We start from the raw sequence: 21,333 nt of genomic DNA on the forward strand, positions 1-21,333 counted from the left end.
AACAGCAAAATTCTAGACACCACCATACCTTTTATTTTTCTCCGTCCCACTTGTTGTTTTACACTCCATGTAAGTGAGACTGTGATGTGATGCTATGACTCTGAAGCCATAGCCTCACCTACTGGATCCCATTACCAGCTGGAAGAGCCATGTGGGCCTAGGCCACCCAGGGAGCCCAGGGAAATGCAGTGGCAGACTGCTACACTCCTAGTTCTGCCTGACACATGACAGGTGGAGGAAAGACTTAAAGGAAAACTTAGGATTTAATTTCTCTTAACTTTCATGGAGTTTGGGAATGTCTTTATATTTTTAAAGACCAAGAGAAGCTACTGATTTAATCTTTCTTTATTACTCTTGCTAGTAATTCAGCTACTATAAACCTAAAATTAAGATAAGTAAGGGAAGAAGTGGTTTTGGAAAGGTGAGTAAGAATGTGAAAAGGAGTGACATTGATCATGATGCACTGTGTTCATAAAGTACTTTGATGAATGGCAACTGTTTATACAACTACTTAACTATAATAAAAGTAGTGTAAAAAATAAAACCTGAAAAAAGACCAAGTGATATCCTCTAAAGGTATAATACAGTGAAGTATTTAGATCCTGGATTTGATCTTTAGCATTATAGGGAAGAAAGAAGAGAAAAGAAAAAGAAAAGAAATGAAATGAAAAGCTGGGTACACCAGTATATCATGCCTGCAATCCTAGCCACACAGGAAGCTGAGATCTGAGGACTGTGGTATGAAGCCTGGGCAGGAAAGTCTGTAAGTCTCTTATCTCCAATTAATTACCAAGAAAAAATAAGCCAGAAGTGAAGCTCAAATGGTAGAGCACTAGGCTTGAGCAGAAAAGCTCAAGGACAGCATACAAGATACAGGACTGACATACAAACATACATACACACACACACACACACACACACGAGCTCTTTCAAATTAATTTTTTAATAACTAACAGGAAATAGTAAAATGGATGTTAAATGTAGAAAGCCCATAGGGAGGAAAAAAACTATTTCAAATATGTCACCTGAAAACATCACTATAAAACAGTATAGTGAAATTAAACTGAAATACCATTCTCAACTGCTCATTCCACAAGACAGGCTGTCTGTCAGCTTCTTTGGCTGTTCATGATGCTGACCCATCCCAAAGGCTGATTAATCAAAAAAATGTTCACCTGAGTTTTGCTTCTTGGTTTGATCTATAGATACAAATTGAACCCAATAATATTCAGGCAAAATCTACTTTAAGAACTGGAAGTCTGCTTTAAAATTTTTAAACTTTTTATGGCAAAAAGACCATAATAGTAATAAACAATACTGAAAGAGAAGAGAACCAACAGGCCCTCCCCCTGACTTGACTTCAAGAGAAATTGTGCATATAGAGTGAACAGGTCTTGGTGATATGACATAATATAAAAGTGACAAATAAAAAAGAGAGCCAGGGAAAGATTTTCACAAACGTAGTCAACTGATCTTTGATAAAACTACTGAACCAGTGAGCCCCAATCTCCCTGTGTCACAATTAAAAACAAGACAAAGTGTAGGAACCCTTTTTTCTTAAATTATCTATAATTTTTTACATTCTCTAAGAGAAATGATCTAAGTAGAGTCTCACCTCAGCTGAATAAAGGAAAAAAAGAAAGAAAGAACTCTCTCTTTAGGCATAAAAAGTGTTATTGTTCAGAGAAAGATATCAAGTTTGTCTTAGGTAAAGTAAGGAGATATAATTCTTTTGGGGTTTAGAGCTTTATAAGTCAACCAATGAATTACTATTTATTTTACTCTATGTAAAGGATTCACTCTAAGGATCAGAGGTCAATGAACATCAAGTTTTCTGATCTTCATTTTAATTCATGGATGCTGCAATTAGTAACTAAATACCTGCTTATTTGATTGTCATTGATTAAGATGGATCACCAAATACTGAACCACAATATTTAGAACAAATAGGACAACATCATTACAAAACATACCTTTGACTTGGCATTTTCATTTGTGTTCTATTAACGTCTATCATTTGAATGTGTATAATAACTAAATGACATTTTGCTGTTGTTTTGGGCATGCTCTTTGGAATGAAATATCCCTACCATCCACCCTCTAACACATCTAACATTATGGCTATATTTAGTGTCCTTTCCTTGCTGTGCATTATTTTATTTTTTGTTTCCTGATAATGAAGCATCAAAACCAATGGGATCAGCTTATCTAGGGTAACTGGGAAGTATAAAATCCCTAGTTATTCAATTCCATTTCACTAAACTATGTGACAGTTGGCTATTCCCTGGTGACCTTGAATGAGTGTTCATTTTTATTTTCTTCAGGAAGCCAAAGAGCATCACAATGCCCCTTAGAAGATTTAAGTGAAATTCTAGTCTTCTACCTATGTGTGACATTGGTAGTTCTTTTCTGTTTGCCTCTTCATGGTAAAGCTCATGCTACTTAATGTAACTACAAACTACAAACATATGGATTAGCTTCATTCATGATGTATGAGTCAAGGCAGATTTTAAATTTAGTTACTAATAAGTTGGAGGCTCCAATTATTGAGAACACATCTCAAAATCTTTTATTAAGCAAAAAAGTTTTTTTTTTTCTTTTTTGCCAGTCCTGGGGCTTGAACTCTGGGCCTGGACTTTGTCTCTGAGTTTCTTATACTCAAATCTATGGTTCTACCATTTGAGGCACAGCAACCTTTTTAGCTTTTTCTGGTAGTTTATTAGAGATAAGAGTCTCACAAGCTGGGTGTCTGTGGCTCCTGTCTGTAATCCTAGCTACTCAGGAGGCTGAGATCTGAGGGTCTCAGTTCAAAGCCAACTCATGCAGAAAAGTCCATAAGACTCTGATCTCCAATAAACTATTCAGAAAAAGCCAAAGCGGCCCTGTGGCTCGAGTGGTAGAGTATTAGCCTTCAGCACAAAGAAGCTCAAGGACCATGTCCAGGCCCTAGGTTCAAGCTTCTGAACTGGCACAACAGAAAAAAAATGTTTTACAAACTTCCTGCCCAGGCTGGCTTCAAACTGTGATCCTCAGATCTCACGTGTAAGCCACAGGTGCCTGGCGCAAAGAAACGTTTTTAAATACACAATTCCTACATCATTCAGAGTAGCCTCAAAGTCATAATCACCTGTGAATATAGAATTGGAGTAATTTTCTGGTGTGAGATGATTAACAGTATTTCTCAGACATGCTTGTCCATTAAAAACCTCTTGGCCTGTTTAAATTGACAATTTGGGGTTGGCCATTAGCCTGATTAAAGTACAATCTCCCATTTCATTCTAGAAAGAGGGACAAGAGTAAACAACTATTTTCTCTTTCTCTGTCACTGGGACAAAGTCCATTCAGAAGAGAGATTAGAGTGTACTAAAGTGGGACACACTAAATTCTCAGAAAACATCAGAATAGCTTTCCATTACAAGTAAGAAAAGAAGTGATTTCAATAAGAGAAGGCCTCAATGGATGCAGTCCTGGTCCTGCTGCTCAGTCTCTCCTGCCTGCTTCTCCTTTCACTGTGGCGACGGGGTTCTGGAATAGGGAGGCTTCCTCCTGGCCCTACTCCTCTCCCAATTATTGGAAATACCCTGCAGATTAATTTTAAAAACCTCAGCAAATCTTTAAACAATGTAAGTACTCTTCTTGCTCCTCTGATGGTTTACAATAGGAGATAAATTGAACCAGGCTTTAAAAGAAAAAGCTAATATGGGAGGAAAGTTATTACAGATTATCATAAAGTAAAATACTCATGTACATTTCCATATACCTATGACTTTTCCAGATTTTTCTGCTTTTTATCTTTGTGCTCATATAGATAGACAGGGGGGGAAGGAGGGAAGGAGGAAAAAGGAGGGAAGGAAGGAGGGGAGGAAAGAAAGAAAGAAAGAAAGAAGGAAAGAAAGAGAGAAAGAGAGAGAGAGAAAGAAAGAAAGAAAGAAAAGGAAGGAAGGAAGGAAAGAAAGAGAGAAAGAAGGAGAGAAAGAAAGAAAGAAAGAGAGAGAAAGGAGAGAAAGAAAGAAAGAGAGAGAGAGAGAAAGGAAGAAAGAAAGAAAGAAAGAAAGAAAGAAAGAAAGAAAGAAAGAAAGAAAGAAAGAAAGAAAGAAAGAAAGAAAGAAAGAAAGAAAGAAAGAAAAACTTCAGTGGAAAAGCATGCTGCAGGATAAGAAATAGTTTCTCCTTAATGTGTTTCATGTGCTAGGGTGGCTTCTGTGGACTCACTCTGTGTTTTTAATAGCGGTAGATTCCAAGTTGAGCTGTAAAAATACTAGTGATTTTTATAATGCAGATTTCTGTGGTTCATCACAGGGCTATGAGAGTGTCAACAGTAAGAGCCTCACAGGTGGTCCTGAAGCAGTCATCTGGCTACTGATTTGGTGTGCAAAGGAGAATTATAAATCCCAAATATCAAATGTTGAATAAGCAGAGGTTCCAATTTGAGTCTTATACTTCTTATCCATGAGATGCTGAAGATGAATTTCCAATCCCCTGACCTCAATTTCTTTCTTTGTGAAACATGACACATCTGCTGTGTGTTTGAATGTGAATATGAGTTATAATGGTGTTCAACTGCCTGGTTCATTGCATGGCATATTGTAGGTCATCTCTAAGTGACAGCCATATCAAACAACATCCTACAATGTATCAACTTTGGAAATATTTGAAGTGTGTGCAAGAATAAAGAAAAAATACAAGGATGGTATCAATTTTAATCAGGCTCATCCTGAGGAGCAAATAGTGATTTTTTTCACTAGGATTTTTTCTTTTCATTTTCCAGTTCTCAAAAGTCTATGGCCCTGTGTTCACTCTGTATATGGGCATGCAGCCCACTGTGGTGTTGCATGGATATGAAGCAGTGAAGGAATCTCTGATTGACCATGGGGAGGAGTTCACTGGAAGAGGCAGGCTCCCATTGGTTGATAAAGCTAATAGAGGTTTTGGTAAGTGTGTACATGGTATGTGTTTGTATGTTGGGCAGAAGATGTGGTGATAAGGAAGATAGAAAAAGAGGCCTAATGGGTTCTTAAGTCAGAGCTTGGCCATCCCTGTGGATGTCATCTGTCTGCTTCATCTTCCTTGCTTGTGTTCATCCATGTTGCTGCTTCTCTTCATTTAGGAATTGCTTTCAGCAATGGAAGCACATGGAGAGAGATGAGGCGCTTCTCACTCATGACCTTGCGGAATTTTGGGATGGGGAAGAGGAGCATTGAAGAGCGTGTTCAAGAGGAAGCCCGCTGCCTCGTGGAGGAGTTGAGGAAAACCAAGGGTGGGTGCAGCTTTCTATCACTAAACTTAACATAGCACTCTAGATAAAGAAATAAAGTGTTAACTTACTATTTTAAATATAAGTGATAGGATTTGAGCAAGATAATTTGATAGCTATCACAGCCCAACTTGGAAATATATGAAAGTTTTAGAATAGAAAATTCATATTAGAAAGCACTGAAATAAAATGTGTATTGGTATTCTGTCCCAAATTTTGTTTGCTTTTATTTCAAATCAGAAATCATAACTATAGAGGTGGAATACATTCTCTGAAGAGTTAAGGACCATTCCACTCTCCACACAATATAGCTTCTCCGTTGTCTTCATCACACCAGAGAATACTTGCCCAATGAACAAGGAGGAAAGAAACAATCAACCCTATAGATTCCAAATCACAGGACAGCTGCTTCCATTCTTTTATTTTCTTTCTTTTTTCTTTTTTATTGTGAAAATACCATACAGAGGAGTTACAATTACACGGGCAAGATAATGAGTACATTTCTTATCAAGCATTGTTGCGTCCTCCTTTGTTCCCCCTTCCCATTCCTTTCCATACCTCCCCCTGTCCCCTCACTTTGTCCTCCTCCCCCCCACCAAAGTTGTAAAGTTTGTTTTTTGACATAATGACTTGTACATCACATTGTTGCAATGGGTCCACCTGAATCCCTATTTAAATGATTTGTTTTTTCCCTTCCCCTCCGCAAATTATACCAACATCAAATACAGTGAAAGCAGCGGTTATACTGTGGGGGAGGGATATACAAAGCAACAAAGAAATCATCTTATAAATATGTTAGAAACAATCGCATGAAAGAAAAAACATTTGGATACTTATCTTGGGGTTCATTTCATCTAACATCAACTTATCTGACCATTTTTTCTTTTTTCTTTTTTTTTTTTTTAATTTTATTTTATTTTATTTGAGAACATACTGTACAGAGGGGTTACAATTACATGGGCAGGATAATGCAGACATTTCTTACCAAGCATTGCAGCCTCCTCCTTTGTTTACCCTTCACCTCCCTTCCCAGCCTCCCCCCTCCCCCCCATCTAATCCTTCCGCCCCCCCCCCACACCGACATTGTAAAGCTCCTTTTTGACATGACATTTTGTACTTCTCATTGTTGCAACAGGTCCACCTGAATCCTTAAACGACTTGTTTGTCCCCATCTCCTCCACAAGTTATACTGACATCAAATATAGTGAAAGCGGGGGTTGCACTGTGGGGGAGGGACATACAAAGCAACAAAGAAATAATCTTATAAATGCGTTAGAAACACATGCATGAAAGAAAAAAAAACATTAAAATACATATTTAAGGGATCGTTTTCCTAACATCACATTATCTGACCTTTTCCGCTTGACTCATACATATACTAGATATTGCATATAAGGGAAACCATGGGACCTATGTTTCTTTGGGCCTGGCTTACTTCACTTAATAGAATTTTTTCCAAATCTTCCCATTTCCTAACAAGTGGGGCAATGTCATTCTTTCTGATGGAGGCATAGAATTCCATTATGTATATAAACCACATTTTCTTGATCCATTCATCTACTGACGGGCATCTGGGTTGGTTCCATATCTTAGCTATGGTAAATAATGCTGCAATAAACATAGTTGTGCTGGTAGCTTTAGTGCGGTCTTGTTTGTGATCATTTGGGTAAATGCCCTAGAGTGGAATTGCTGGGTCATAGGGGAGCTCTATGTGGAGTCTTTTGAGGAACCTCCATACTACTTTCCGAAGTGGTTGAACAAGTTTACATTCCCACCAACATTCAGTAAGGTTCCCTTCTGTCCATATCCCCTCCAGCATCTGTTGTTATTAGAGTTCTTGATTATAGCCATTCTAACTGGGGTGAGGTGGTATCTCAATGAGGTTTGGATTTGCATTTCTTTTATGACTAGAGAGGTTGAGCATTTCTTCATGTGTCTATTGGCCATCCTTCTTTCCTCTTCAGAGAAGTTTCTCTTTAAGTATTTAGCTCACTTATTTATTGGGCAGTTGTTTCTTTGAGGATTTGTTGTTGGGGGATTTAATTTTTGAGTTCCAAGTATAGTTTAGATATGAGACCCTTGACCATTGTATGGCTAGTAAAGATCTTCTCCCAATCTGTGGGCTTTCTATTGATCTTGCTAGCTATGTCCTTTGCCATGTAGAAGCTCTGCAATTTCATGCAATCCCATTTGTCCAAACTTTCTTTGATTTGTTGTGTTTCTGGTCCCTATTAAGAAAATTTCGGCCTGAGCCAAGGAGACCTAGGGTTTCTCCTATTCCATCCTGTGATGTTTTCAGAGTGTCTGCTTTGACTCCGAGGTCTTTGATGCATTTGGAGTTGATTCTGGTGCAGGGTGATATATAAGGATCGAACTTTAGTTTTCTACAAATAATTAACCAATTTTGCCAGCACCATTTACTGAAGAGGCTGTCTTTCTTCCATTCTATTTTTTTAGCTCCCTTATTGAAGATTAGGTGGCTATAGGTCTGTGGGTTCATTTCTGGGTTTTCAATTCTATTCCATTGGTCCTGAGGTTTATTCTTGTGCTTGCTTCCATTCTTTTAAACTAATTGGTATGCCCAGTTTCATCAACATGTCCCAGTAGTTCCTCAATACTCCCCAAAGCATTGTGGGAAACATTGGTGGAATATATCATTTTCATTTCTTGGTTATCTCTTAAAGGAATTCTCATGATTTATTTTTTCTGTAAAAGCCACACAACTGTCAATTTTTATCATTATTTCTTCTTTCATAATACTTATTGTTTATATGTTTTGTGTAAGCATATGTGGTGGCATAAATCTACAAAATATACACAATGTAAACTGATTCAAGTAGTGTCAGTGATTATCTAGCCTTCCATCAATTTAGTCTGCCTCCCTTATCATTTTGGCCTATCATTATTTCTGATGTTATTAGATTTTGTTTTAGTGAATACATAGTCATTATTGTCCTCCTATTGCTGACTCAGCTACTATGTGCTTGCTGCAGATTATCTGCTTAGGTCCTAATTGAGCTTGTTTTTAGTACACATTATTTGTACAAAGGTACAAATCATTGTAACATTTCTATGTAAAGTTACAATGTATGTTATGTATACTCTCCCTATCATTTCTTCCTTCTTCTTCTCTTTTTGTGTACCACACCTGGGGCTTGAACTCTGAGCCTGGGTACTTACTGTCTCTTACCATTTTGTTTAATAGTCTCACAAACTTTTCCTGGCAGGCTAGCTTAAAACCCTGATCCTCAGAAAGCCTCCTGAGTAGCCAGTTTTATGGGCACCAATTATGAGTGCCAGCCACTACTTGAATTATTATTCTCTTACCCCATAGTTCATCTCTACTGGTTGAATTCATGATCCTTTCAAGTATTCACTATTTGTCATAAGTTTTTTGGCCTCCATTACTTGTTTCCTATCTATATTAGTGCTGTATAATCTATGAGCATTTCAAACAGGTATAATGCTTTTCTGAATTATCCCAGCAGACAGCTGAGATACAAAGGGGGTGGGCAAGGCAATGAATATGAACTAATTTTCTTTAACTACTTAGGTTGTAATAGTCAACTCAGATTTCAGGAAAAAGTGATGTGTTGACTAAATATATGATGAATATTTGGCTGTTAGGAAAATTTGTATGTAAGATAGTACATATAGTTTCTAAAGTACCTTTCTTTTACTATTTTCTATGTACAATTTACTGAAATTTTATAATTATTTTCTGTTCTTCAGGCTCACCCTGTGACCCCACTTTTATCCTGGGTTGTGCTCCTTGCAATGTGATCTGCTCTATTATCTTCAAAAATCGTTTTGCTTATAAGGATCCGGAATTCCTTAACTTGATAGAAAAATTGAATGAAAACATCAAGGTTCTGAGTTCACCATGGATACAGGTGAGACCAAGATCATTTCTCCCTGAGAAGACCCAGGTCCTCTTCTTTTCTGATAATTCCAACTCTATTTGGTGTGGAAGCAAATGTTCAAAAAGCTTAGTCCTATCTAGTATGTCCTAAAGACAACATCTTGGAGGATGTCTAAGCGAAAGGTGCAAATACAGAGTTGGCTTCTCAGCCTGTTAGCTCACTGCTCTTTGTTTTACTAAGTCCCAAATGAGTATCTCTATAAAGTATTTTGTTCATTTTCAGAAATATGACCAGTCACTTAATAAACATCCAGGTCCTTTCTAAAAGAATCCAAACCCCACGGGCTTCTCCATCAATCAACTGCTCCTCTTCATCGTAGTATTAGGGACTTGTATTCTAAAGTTTGAAGAGAATATTCTCCTCAAGGAAGCCTGATCAGGAATCACTTGGTAGGATCTGGGTAGATGATGGCTGACTGCTATCCTAGGTGACTAGAGAACCAGGTTAGAAAATGTTTCCTTTTATGGTGTGTGAACCATAAAAGGCCTCACAAGATGTTGCTGAACTGAGTTAGCGTGCCTTAAATTCTGCATAAAGAGAAATCATGGAGAAATCACTTAAATACTCTGGCGCACAATTGGGTTTCAAGACATCTTTTCCTAGTTTACATATACAATGAAAGTTTTTCCTCTTGATACACACCATGTTTTGTTCATATTTCTAGGTAAAATTTATAACCAGACTTTTCTCTTTCTTAATCAGTCAATTACTGGTTTTCATTGTAGGTCTGCAATAAATTCCCTGTTCTCATGGATTATCTTCCAGGGAGTCATGATACCTTACTTAAAAATTTTGCTTATTTGAAGAATTATTTCATGGACAAAGTGAGAGAACATGAAGAAACACTGGATGTTAACAACCCTCAGGACTTTATTGATTGCTTCCTGATAAAAATGAAGCAGGTAAAATGTTTACATTCGCTCAGTTATTTGATTGCTGGGCATTTTGTGGTTGCTTAAATAGTTCTGTATTTACAAGAGATGCTTTGATGATCAGGGCAGCAATTATTTTTGTCAGTCATGGGGCCTGAATTCTGGACCTGGCACCGTCCCTCAGCTCTTCAGCTCAAGGCTAGCGCCCTACCACTTGAGCCACAGCACCACTTTGGCTTTTTCTGCTTATGTAGTGCTGAGGAATCGAACCCAGGGCCTCATGCATGCAAGGCAAGCACTCTACCACTGAGCCACCTTCCCAGCCGCAGGCCAGCAATTCTTGCTAACACTTTATACATCTTTTATGTGTATGAGTCTACACTAAACAGCCTGGAAAACATTTTTCATGTTAGTCATGCCCTAGATGAACATAGGAAGCAAGCAGTTGGCAATTCTACTTCACAGCAAGCCAGTTGGATACCTAAGCCTTGGCAACTGCTGTAACTCCATCTCATCCTATTTGGGCAAAAAATGTGTCAACTGCCTTTCTTTATGATTTATGGTCTCTTGGGTTTGTACATTCCAATTCCTTCTTTCATTTGTTCCTTAGTGAAAGTGACTGGTTGCCTTCCATCTATACTACAATGATGACCTGATTTGATCTTAATGAGCCTATCCTTATTTCCTAGGAATCATCTTTCTAGACTTTTTTGCCTAAGAAGACTTTTTTTCTTTTGGGTCTGGTCCTGGGGCCTGAACTCTGGGCCTGGGCGCTGTCCCTCAGCTCTTCAGCTCAAGGCTAGCGCTCTACCACTTGAGCCACAGCGCCACTTCCTGCTTTTTTCTTTTTGCTTATGGGATGCTGAGGAATTGAACCCAGGGCCTCATGCATGCAAGGCAAGTGCTCTACCATTAAGCCATCTTCCCAGCCCCCTAAGAAGACTTTATCATTTCAACTATGCTATGAGTCTATAGTATATATGGAGGCCAGACATTTTTTTCTACTCTTGGGACTTGAATTCTGGCCTTGGGCACCACTGTCCCTGAGTTCCTTTTAGCTCAAGGCTTGCACTTTACCACTTGAGTCACAGTGCCACTTCTGGCTTTTTCTGTGATTGACTGGAGATAAGAATCTCATGGACTTTCCTGCCCAGGCTGTCTTGGAACCATGATTTTCAGATCTCAGCCTCCTGAGTAGTTAGGATTATAAGCTTGAGCCACGAGTGCCTGACTGAGGCCAGTAAATTTTTAACAAAGAAGTGAAATGGAAACACTTGACAAAATAAGAATATAAGAAGTGGAGTTTGGGCTAACCAGCACTAGGTTCTCCTAGTATTGTTATTCCTCCAGTTTCTGTGTTTTGTACCACTGTAAGGTATTTTAGATTCAGTGTCATTAGATATACACGTAAATCAATGCATCAAATTATTTCTAGGAAAAAGACAATCATCAATCAGAGTTTAATTATGAAAACTTAGCATGTACTATAAACAATCTGTTTGGTGCTGGGACAGAGACAACAAGCACAACCCTGAGGTATTCTCTGTTGCTCCTGATGAAGCACCCACACATCACAGGTAGGACCACACATGAGAGTTAAGTGAGTTCTGGGGGTGGGAATGGGGGGAATGCTGCTAAGACACTGCCAGTGTCTTTCATTTCACTTGTTAGAGCCACCTACTGTTTAACCATCTGTGCAACCAACTAAAGCCTGGGGAAGATGACCGAGAGAAGGAAGGATAATGCAGCAGTAGGAAAGGCAGGGCAATACACTCTGTTGCTGTATCTCTTTTTCTGGGAAGGTGATTTGTGGCAGGAGTTGTGACTAATTGGCATAGAATCACATAAAGGTCTTAATACCAAAAAGCCAAGATGAGGATGTGTTTACTGGTTCATACCTGTAATCCTGGTTACTAAGGAAGTAGAGATCAGGAGGCTCATAATTCAAGACACGTCCAGTCTGAAAATTTCTAAGATGCCATCTGATGGACAGGCCATGTGTTGTGTTACAAATCTATAATTATAGCTAAGTAGGTGGCCATAGTTAAGAAAATAGCAGTGTTTGGCCAACCCCAGACAAAAATGTAAGATGCTACCTGTAAAATAACTAAAGCAAATAAGAATGGGAGCCAGGGCTGGAGTGGAAAGGCAACTATCAATCTACAGCAAGGCTCTGAGTTCCAAACCCAGTACCACAAAAAAAAATAAAATTCATTTGAATAATGAGTCTATTGTGGATTGGACATCTATTTTATTATAATCCTAGTGGAGAGAGAAAGAGAAAGTGGGGAGGGAGAGAGAAATCTGTGATCTATGTTCCTCCAAGCTGTGTAAAATTGCTATTTGGAAGTAACAGACGTTAGAGGAGATAGAGTGAGAACAAGGCTGAAAAGGAAGCTTCCCTTCCCAGCCTTCCTCCATGTCTCCATTCATCAGGAAACCGATTTTCCTCCACAATGAGAGGGTAGCTTTGGTGAGAAACTGAACCTGAAAAGCCCTGTACACTGGGTTTCATAATAACAGGGAAAGTTGTACAAACAGGAATGATAAAGATTTACCTTCAATTTTGACAAACCATCCCTTTTTGTTCTCACTCAGCTCCTGAATGTAACAACCAGCTATATTTCTAGATAGTTTAAAAACAAACAAGCAGGAATCTCTCTATATTTTTATGATATTACTGAAAACTTTTCTCCAGGTTCCCACCAACATTAAAGGAGTAAAGGGCACCTAACCTAGATGCCACAGAATTGATAACACCTGACTTGAGGACGAAATCATGAAATATTTCATAGACAGATATGTAAATGTCAAGGTCTGATGGTGCAGGAAAAGTCAAGAGTGTGTCCTGTCACAGCGTCACTGTTCATTATTTGTGTCTCGCCAGCTAAAGTGCAGGAAGAGATTGATCATGTGATTGGCAGACACCGGAGCCCCTGCATGCAGGACAGGGGCTGCATGCCCTACACAGAGGCTGTGCTGCATGAGATTCAGAGATACATTGATCTGCTCCCCACCAACCTGCCTCATGCAGTGACCTGTGACACAAAGTTCAGAAACTACCTCATTCCCAAGGTGAGCTTTTTCTCTGCTGCCCCTTAGCGCCCCTGGTGTTTCCAGATTTGCAGTACCATTTCAGATACCTGCCAACACAGAAGAGAGAAGCTGGAACATATTTCATGTGGCAGCATGATCGATTTTGTGCAGTGTCCAGTTTGGGACTATTAATCTTAACCATGGGTCTTGATAACTTAAGTGAGACTCTTCCAAACTTGTTCTGCCTATTTAGAATTGTTTCTGGCTAGTCACAGGTGTTGAGAGTTCAGAGTGAATGTTCAGAGTTCAGTTTGTTCATTTCCCAAAAGATTCGGCTGAGAGTTTTGTCAGGATATTATTTAAACTATTCATAATTTTGTCAGGTGCTGGTGGCTCACAGAGTAAAGCTGAGGATTGTGGTTCAAAGCCAGCCTCAGTAGGAAAGTCCGTGACATAACATAAAAAAGCTGAAGTAGAGCATAGCTCAAGTGGTAGAACTGTAGCAATAAGTAAAAGCAGCTCCAAAACAGCCCCTAGGCTATAAGTTCAAGCCTGGCACACACACGCACAAAAAATCTGTACATAATTTTGAAAAGAATTTATTTCCTTCAACTTAACACTATGTCCCTAATTCATTTGGACTTTACCACTTAAGCTACAGCTCCACTTGTGGCTTTTTTGGTGTTTATTGGAGATAAAATATAGGTCTGCCAGGTCTGGCTTCAAACTGAGATCCTCCGATTTCAGCTTCCTGAGTAGCTAGGTTTATAGCACCCCACTGATATCTCTGCTTGTCATTCTCCTAAATCAGGAATCATTCCCTTGCCTTTGAGTGCTTCTTTCAGTATGTCAATCTTCCAAAAGAACCAAAAGACAGCATTTCCTAAGTTCCTAAGGTGATTCTTTGTCATTGTTTTCTGTAAATTAAATTCCAGATATAATTCATAATGAAGATAGCATAGTATGACACTCTCTTCTTTGCTTCCATTGATGATCTTTGCCTGACCCACTGATCCTGCCCTGATGCTAAAAAACAAAACAAAACAAAACAAACAGATGAAATTTCTAATTTGATCCTCTTTTGTTTTTTCCAAGGCTTAATGTTTCTCACAGGATTCTCTGTATTGAAACAATCTGAATTGTAACAGTTTATTATAACAAACCAATTTTAACAAAAGGCCTGCTTTTTGGGCTTGATTTTCTTTTAGAAGAACACACCTGATTCTTTTAATTTTTTTATGGTTATAAAGGTAAAGAATATGTTTCCTTTTGGACAATGTTACTCCCCCTCCATTTTTTCCCTCCCATGCCCAGCCACAAGTTGTATTGTTCATTTTCAGAATAGAGTCTAGTGAGTGAATTGTTTTCTTTGTTCACCATTTTGATGTTTTTATTGATTTATTGATTTTGTCAGTGATGGGACTTGAACTCTGGGCCTGGGTGCTGTCCCTCAATTCTTCAGCTCAAGGTGAGCACTCTACCATTTGAGCCACAGCTCAACTTCCAGTTTTCTGAGTGTTTTATTGGAGATAAGAGTCTCACGGAGTTTCTTGCCCAGGCTGGCTTTGAACCGTGATCTTCAGATCTCAGCCTCCTGAGTAGCTAGGATTACAGGTGTGGGCCACCAGCACCCGGCTTGATGTTTATTTTTTAAGTCCTATACACATATACTCTGCAAATTCACCCTTTAAACAAAATCTAGCATTGATCCACAACCCAGAGAGGTACATGGTATACACAGTGACAAACTGGAGTGGGAAGTGGGACAGGCACAAGGGCCCACTCTTGAAGAAAACGTGAGCAGGTCAAATGTTTTTGCTATCCCTGAGTGATTAGAACTTCAAATGCTTTTTGAGGGCACATTATCCTAATCTTTGCTGCTATTTTCAGAAACAGCCCCACTGATTGCATCGTCTGCCTCATAGGAAATGTCATTGCTCTGTGGTTTTTTGTTTGTTTGTTTGTTTTAGCTAGGACTAACACTCAGCTTCATGATTTCTTTATTAACCTGGTTTTCTGTGTGTGTTGTTTCCAGGGCACAACCATATTGACATCTCTGACATCTGTGCTACATGATAACAAGGAATTTCCCAACCCAGAAATATTTGACCCTGGCCACTTTCTAGATAAGAGTGGCAACTTCACAAAAAGTGACTACTTCATGCCTTTCTCAACAGGTAATAGTCTACCATTTACCTGTGTAACATCCATCCCAAATTCCATCCAACAACCGTATTCTCTGGGACAGATTGAAACACTGGGCTTAATACTGTAACAGTTACATACCAGGAATAACTATACTCTGGTGTTTTTTGGTTCTCTAGGAAAACGGATTTGTGTAGGAGAAGGTCTTGCCCGTATGGAGCTGTTTTTATTCCTGACTACCATTTTACAGAACTTTAAACTAAAACCTCTAGTTGACCCAAAGGACATCCACACCATCCCAGTGGCCAATGGATTTGCTGCCTTGCCACCCTCTTACCAGCTCTGCTTCATTCCTGTCTGAGGAGGCTCACTGTCTGCCTGCTACTGTGCCAGCACCTCTTCTGAGACCCTGACTGCCTTCTTTACCTGTGCAGAATGCCTTCCTGCCCCTCAGTGCTCATATCATCTCAAGGGCTCAAGATCCAGGAAATCCATTCACCACTCTGTAGAGTTAGCAGGGATCACTGCACCAACACACCTGCTATTCCTCATGTCTTATTACAGTTGTTTTGAACATGCCAATTTCCAGTGCACAGCTACAGCTGTGTGGTCAGTATGTTATTACTGAAAAACAACAAAATGATTCACAGATATTTTGGAGCCATTTCTTCTCTGTTATGCTCTTGATAATAATCAATCTTGATTGTTCTGACAGTTCTCAGTCTTTCCTTTCCTGTGTCAATGAAGATGAAAGAAAACATTAGTGCAGAGAAGATGCTGTTCTACTCAATGAAAAGCTAGTGAATGTAAGGGGAGGATGGCAAAAAAACAGAATCAGCTGAGTGTCACTCAGTGTTTCTAGATGTTTTAATTTGAACTAGAGGGAAAATTCTTAGAAGTAGATCCAGCTTGCAAGGAAATAGAATGGGAGTGAGTCATAGGAAGGAAAATAGATTAAGGTTAGAATTCATGGCCTAGTTTTGATGTTACTGAGAACAAGCAAGGAAACTTGAAATATTATTTAGCCAATCTAAGGCTATGTGTAATGTATGAGTCCATATTTCTGAATGTTTTTCTTTATATATTTTGAGTCTTCTTTCTTTCTTTCTTTCTTTTGGGGGGAGGGTCCAGTTGTGGGGCCTAACTCTGGGCCTGGGCGCTGTCCCTCAGCTCTTCAGCTCAAGGCTAGTGCTCTACCACTTGAGCCACAGCGCCACTTCTGGCTTATTTATTTTTGCTTATGTGGTGCTGAGGAATTGAACCTAGGGCCTCATGCATGCAAGGCAAGTGCTCTACCACTGAGCTACCTTCCAAGCCTCTGTTCTTTCTAACAAGACAAAAATCACAGAAAACATCTCCTTTTCTATTATTTTTCTACATTCCACATATTGTTTTATATTCAATATAAATGATGACAGCAGCAACCTGAACTCATTATCCGATCAAACTGTAGAATATAAACAGTGTACATCTAAAACATGATGGCAAATATTTTCCTTGCCTTTCATCTTAAAATATTAAATACAAAGTAACTTCTCATTTTACTTCCTCCTCTATGCCAAGGGGAAAAAAAATTTGTCAGGCAATTTGCAGCCAACACTACTGTCTATGTGGATATGTGCATCTTTACATACATGAGTACACACACACTGATCCCTACATTGTAGATATTGTTTGTAGATACAGTTTTATAAATAATTCTTCACAGAATTCTTTATTGCTCCTAGTGCTCCTAGTGCATGAGCTTTGTACTTTGCTGTTGGACCACTGTACTCTAAACCAGAAAAATCTTCAATATTATAAAAATATGAGATAAGATTTTTTTTTGCTGGTCCTGGGGCTTCAACTCTGGGCCTGGGCCCTGTCTTTGAGCTTCTCTGGCTCAAGATGAGCACATTATCATGTGAGTGACAGCACCACTTTTGGCTTTGATTAGTAGTTTACTGAAAATGAGATTCTCACAGACTTTTCTGCCTGAGCTGGCTTCAGATAAGATTCTCACAGACTTTCCTGCCTGAGCTGGCTTCAAACTGTAAGCCTCAGATCTCAGCCTCCTAAGTAGCTATAATTACAGCCTCCAGCACCCAGGTAGATATAATCTTAATAGGTAACTTAATTTCAACCAATATATTAAAAAGATATTTACACTTATGGTATTTTTCAAGATGTTTTGAAGCATATGAACACTATGAAGTTCACATCAGGTTAAATGTATTCATATCCTTACATATTTATAATTTCCTTGAGGTATATCATTCACTTTTAGGAAATAGACACTATATTATCATAACCAAGTTCCACTACTGTGTATTAGACATTATAGGTTTTTATCTGTGGGATTGTTTTTGTACTAATCCAGGGCTTGAACTCAGTGTAGGGTGCTGTCCCTAAGCTTTTTGCTCAAGGCTAGTGCTCTACCACTTGAGCCACAGCTCTGGTTCTGGCTTTTGGGGAATTAATTGGATTAAGAGTATATGGTTTTGTAGTACCCAGAGTCTTGGAGCCCCCCGTAGACCACCAGAGACCTTGGACAATGCAAGCGGCCAAGAGTCGTTTATTAACGAACTCGCGAGCACGGACCTCATGCACACTGTTGTAGGGGTATTAGCAAGAGGCCCTGAACAAAGGGTTACAGCACCTTTTATACATTTTAAGGTAGGGGCAGGGCCCCAGTAGACACTCACAGCAAATCACTATGCCACGCGGGAAATTTTGTAACACTCTTTGTAAAATGATTGGCGCTGGATGACTCAAGGGGGATGGTTGCTTTGGATGATAAGGGTTAGGGGGAATTCCCATAGGTGGTCATTATCTCGGGGTCCAGTTCCCGGAGGAGGATCTGGAATACGTGTTAGTCATTGTTCCAGACTCTGGGAATGTCTGGGGCTTGAGGTCAGCAGTTAGTTATCTATCACAGCAGTTACATTCTTTAGAGTTTGTTGACACAGACCTATCTTTATACTTTAACGTTAGCAAAAGCAAGTTACAGAAGCGAAGTCAGCAGTTAGTGACTGCAAAATGGTGAATATAATTCTCAGTTCTTCAGTTTAACTCCAGCACAAAAGAAAAGAAAAATAAGAAAAAAGAGATAAGACGATAATGGTGTGACATTGCTCATTATTTTCCTTATAAATACACTCTGTACTTACTCTATAGTCTCACACCTAATTCTTGACAAAACTGCTAGGAAAGTGAATGCTATGGAAAAGTAGTTTTCATTTCATCAATAGTCATGAGTGATGCCATACTGCAGGCAAAATAGATCCATAGACAATAGAAAAAAAGACCCAAGGCACACCGAGTAAGCTCTGAAGCCTAAACACAGTCCATGAATGGATTCCTCTAACTCAGAGGAAAAACCAGCAAGAGAATCAGCAGACAATAGACAGTGCATACATAAGAACCCTTGCCGAGTTAATATGATACACACATGTGCATGTGCACAGACATATACACATATGCATATAATTTGAAAGACCCTAGTCCCCTAGGATACTTTCGTCAATGGGAGGGCACCCCAGAAACTCAGACTCCAGGCCGGGAGATGCAACAAGCAAGAGGAGTTTATTTGGCATTTGTGCAAATGGACTCTGCCTCGGGAAGGGAGAGAGCAGCAGTTACAAGCCTTTTTAAAGGCAAAAACCACAAGATTAACACATAAGGTCACCATATACACCAACAATCACTTTGCCACAGGGGAAATTTTGTAACACTCTTTGTAAAATAACTGGTGGGGGGGGGGGGACTCAAGGGGGGAGTGGTTACTTTGGACAATAAGGGTTAGGGGAGTTCACATAGTTACAGACTTGTGATTGGTTGACATTTGGCCTAGTTTGCTGGTCCTGCCAGGTGGTCGTTATCTCAAGGTCCTGTCTGGGGAATTTCTAAATGGGAACTGAGGAACACGACATCTGTTCTTTATCTACAACCACTGACCTTGTCCTGGGGCCGACATCTGGGCTCTGAGACTTTATCCAATTCCTTATTTCCAAGGAAGGTGTTGGTGTTAGCGCAAGCAAGTTTAAAAAAGCAAAATCAGCAGTTAGCAATTGTAAAATGTAACTCTAATTTTTAAACTTTCAAATTAATCTAACAGGAAGAATAATAATACATCATTTACAAAGAAAATGGATGGACCTGGAAAATAATTCATATTGAGTGAGTTAACTCAGCCTCAGAGAGACCAAGTGCATGCAATCTCTCATATATGCAAGTTACACTTAAATATAAACATATATTGAAGCACATATATAGGAACATATATATATATATATTTATATACGCACACAATCAAACTGAATAAAGCATGGTTTCTATGGTGTAACTCCTTTGAACGTTTAACATTTAACTCACAACAAAGTGAATACTATGAAACTGAAACATGTCTTGTCTGAACCGAGATACAGTCTAATGGGAGGAGCAGTCATGTGGAGAGAGGAATGGTGAGTGAATGCTGGCCTGTCACTCACTGAGAGTGGAACCAGGAAACTGGAGGAGAATCATAGGAATTTTACAGACAGGAGAGAGGGAGAATAAGGAAAGGGGTAACTGATCAAATGCATCACACAATAAAGGGATGGTTAATGAAAACTCCTTTGTACAAGTATTCAAGGATAATAAAAATGATTATTATTATTGTCAATGAAATTAAATCAGTCATGAATAAATGGAGGAGGTCAAAGAGAATAAAATAAACAGCTGTATAACATAAAGAAGAAAATTTATGATATAGTGACTCGAGAAGTAGTTCTGTACATTAAGTGGTAAAGTGCTCACCTTGAGCAAAGGAAGCTCAGGGACAATGCCCGAGTCCAGACATAGTTCAAGCCCTAGGACCTGCAAAAAAATAAATAAAATAAAGTAAACAGTGACTTAAGAATTGCAACAATGTTAGGTGAAATGAACCCCAAGATAAGGATTTAAATGTTATTTTTCTTTCTTGTGATTGTTTCCAACATATTTATAAGATGATTTCTTTGTTGCTTTGTATGTACCTCTCCCAGGGTATAAGCCCTGCATTCACTTTATTTGAAGTTGATATAATTTGTGGAAGGGAAAGGAAAAAACAAACTGTTTCAATAGTGTGGGACACACAGGCAGCAAAGATGGCCCTGAGAAGAAGTTGAGTGGGCAGAGCCCGATTTGTTTACATTCAGTCCATAAACAGCTGGGGGAAGCTTAGGTGCATGATAGGGCGTGACCTTTACAGTGATTCATTGGTTCCATTTCCTTCCCTCCCACACAGTCTTTTGCTTTAAACAGAGCTTGCTGTGAGGTAATAAATGAGTTCCTACTTGACTTGACTCCCCGCTGCACCTGATGGTCTCCAGGGCTAAGGGAGGCTGGGGAATGGGCCAGCAGTGCACTTACCTTTCCTTGGGCCCCATCTGTCTTTCATGGGATGGATGAAGACCCGACATCTGGTGCCCAACGTGGTGCACAAAAGGAAAATATACTGGCCGAGGCTAAGCAGTCTCTCAAGGTAAGTGAAATCCTTAGTATGGGTAATGCTATTTCACAAAAGGAGGAGGAAGCAACATTAGGCCTAGAGGGAGTAAAGGAGGAAATAGAAAGTGAAAAAGAAAGTAAAGAGCAGAGCCAGCCAAAACCCAAGTGTGATGGCCAACAACGGATTCAGGAGGATGGGCTCATGAAAATCTGTGTGTTGCAGTTGCTGCCAAGGACTATCTTTGAGGTAGTTTTCCTAATAGGGCAATATTTCCTGTATGGCTTCCAAGTCCACCCATTTTATGTGTGCAGCAGATTTCCTTGCCCTCACAAGATAGACTGTTTTATTTCTAGACCCACTGAAAAGACCATCTTCCTTCTGATAATGTATGGTGTTACAGGCCATGGGGTGCCTGGCCGGGCAGGAGTGGCTTCTGGGGCCCAGGTCCAGTGGAGGGCCTGCGAGGCCACCCTCAGCCGCCACCAGGTCCTTGATTCTCATGCGCCCAGGGTTTGTACAACAAGGGGGAGCTGTGGCAGGCGGGAAAGAGGAGCTCACGTTGGGGAACGCCGTGTCTCACTGTCCCTCGCTGGGCCGGGGCAGCGGCAGGGCCGGGCTGGGTCTTCCCAGCAAGGGGAGGCTTGAGCTGGCATC

At 39.6% G+C, this 21,333-nt stretch overlaps 2 protein-coding genes across 2 annotated transcripts; one reads left to right on the forward strand and one right to left on the reverse strand.

Annotated features, from left to right (window-relative positions):
• The window catches only part of LOC122115690 (cytochrome P450 2C25-like), a 451,891-nt gene that overhangs the window by 280,651 nt on the left and 149,907 nt on the right, over positions 1-21,333 (reverse strand).
• On the forward strand, positions 3,382-16,172 carry LOC122115692 (cytochrome P450 2C19-like). 2 transcript variants are annotated; one of them, XM_042689112.1, is made up of 9 exons: positions 3,395-3,623; positions 4,769-4,931; positions 5,108-5,257; positions 8,987-9,147; positions 9,903-10,079; positions 11,485-11,626; positions 12,937-13,124; positions 15,121-15,262; positions 15,410-16,172. In XM_042689112.1, exons 1-9 carry the CDS (start codon positions 3,456-3,458, stop codon positions 15,589-15,591), a joined length of 1,473 nt encoding a protein of 490 aa, XP_042545046.1. In that variant the 5' UTR covers positions 3,395-3,455; the 3' UTR covers positions 15,592-16,172. The 2 variants fall into 2 exon arrangements, with proteins under 2 accessions (XP_042545045.1, XP_042545046.1); XM_042689111.1 differs by lacking the exons at positions 11,485-11,626; positions 12,937-13,124; positions 15,121-15,262; positions 15,410-16,172 and adding an exon at positions 10,739-10,768 and having other exon boundaries at positions 3,382-3,623.

The sequence above is a fragment of the Dipodomys spectabilis genome, unplaced genomic scaffold (assembly GCF_019054845.1).
Source record: "Dipodomys spectabilis isolate Male_0828 unplaced genomic scaffold, ASM1905484v1 ptg000125l, whole genome shotgun sequence".
Classification (NCBI taxonomy): Eukaryota; Metazoa; Chordata; class Mammalia; order Rodentia; family Heteromyidae; genus Dipodomys; species Dipodomys spectabilis.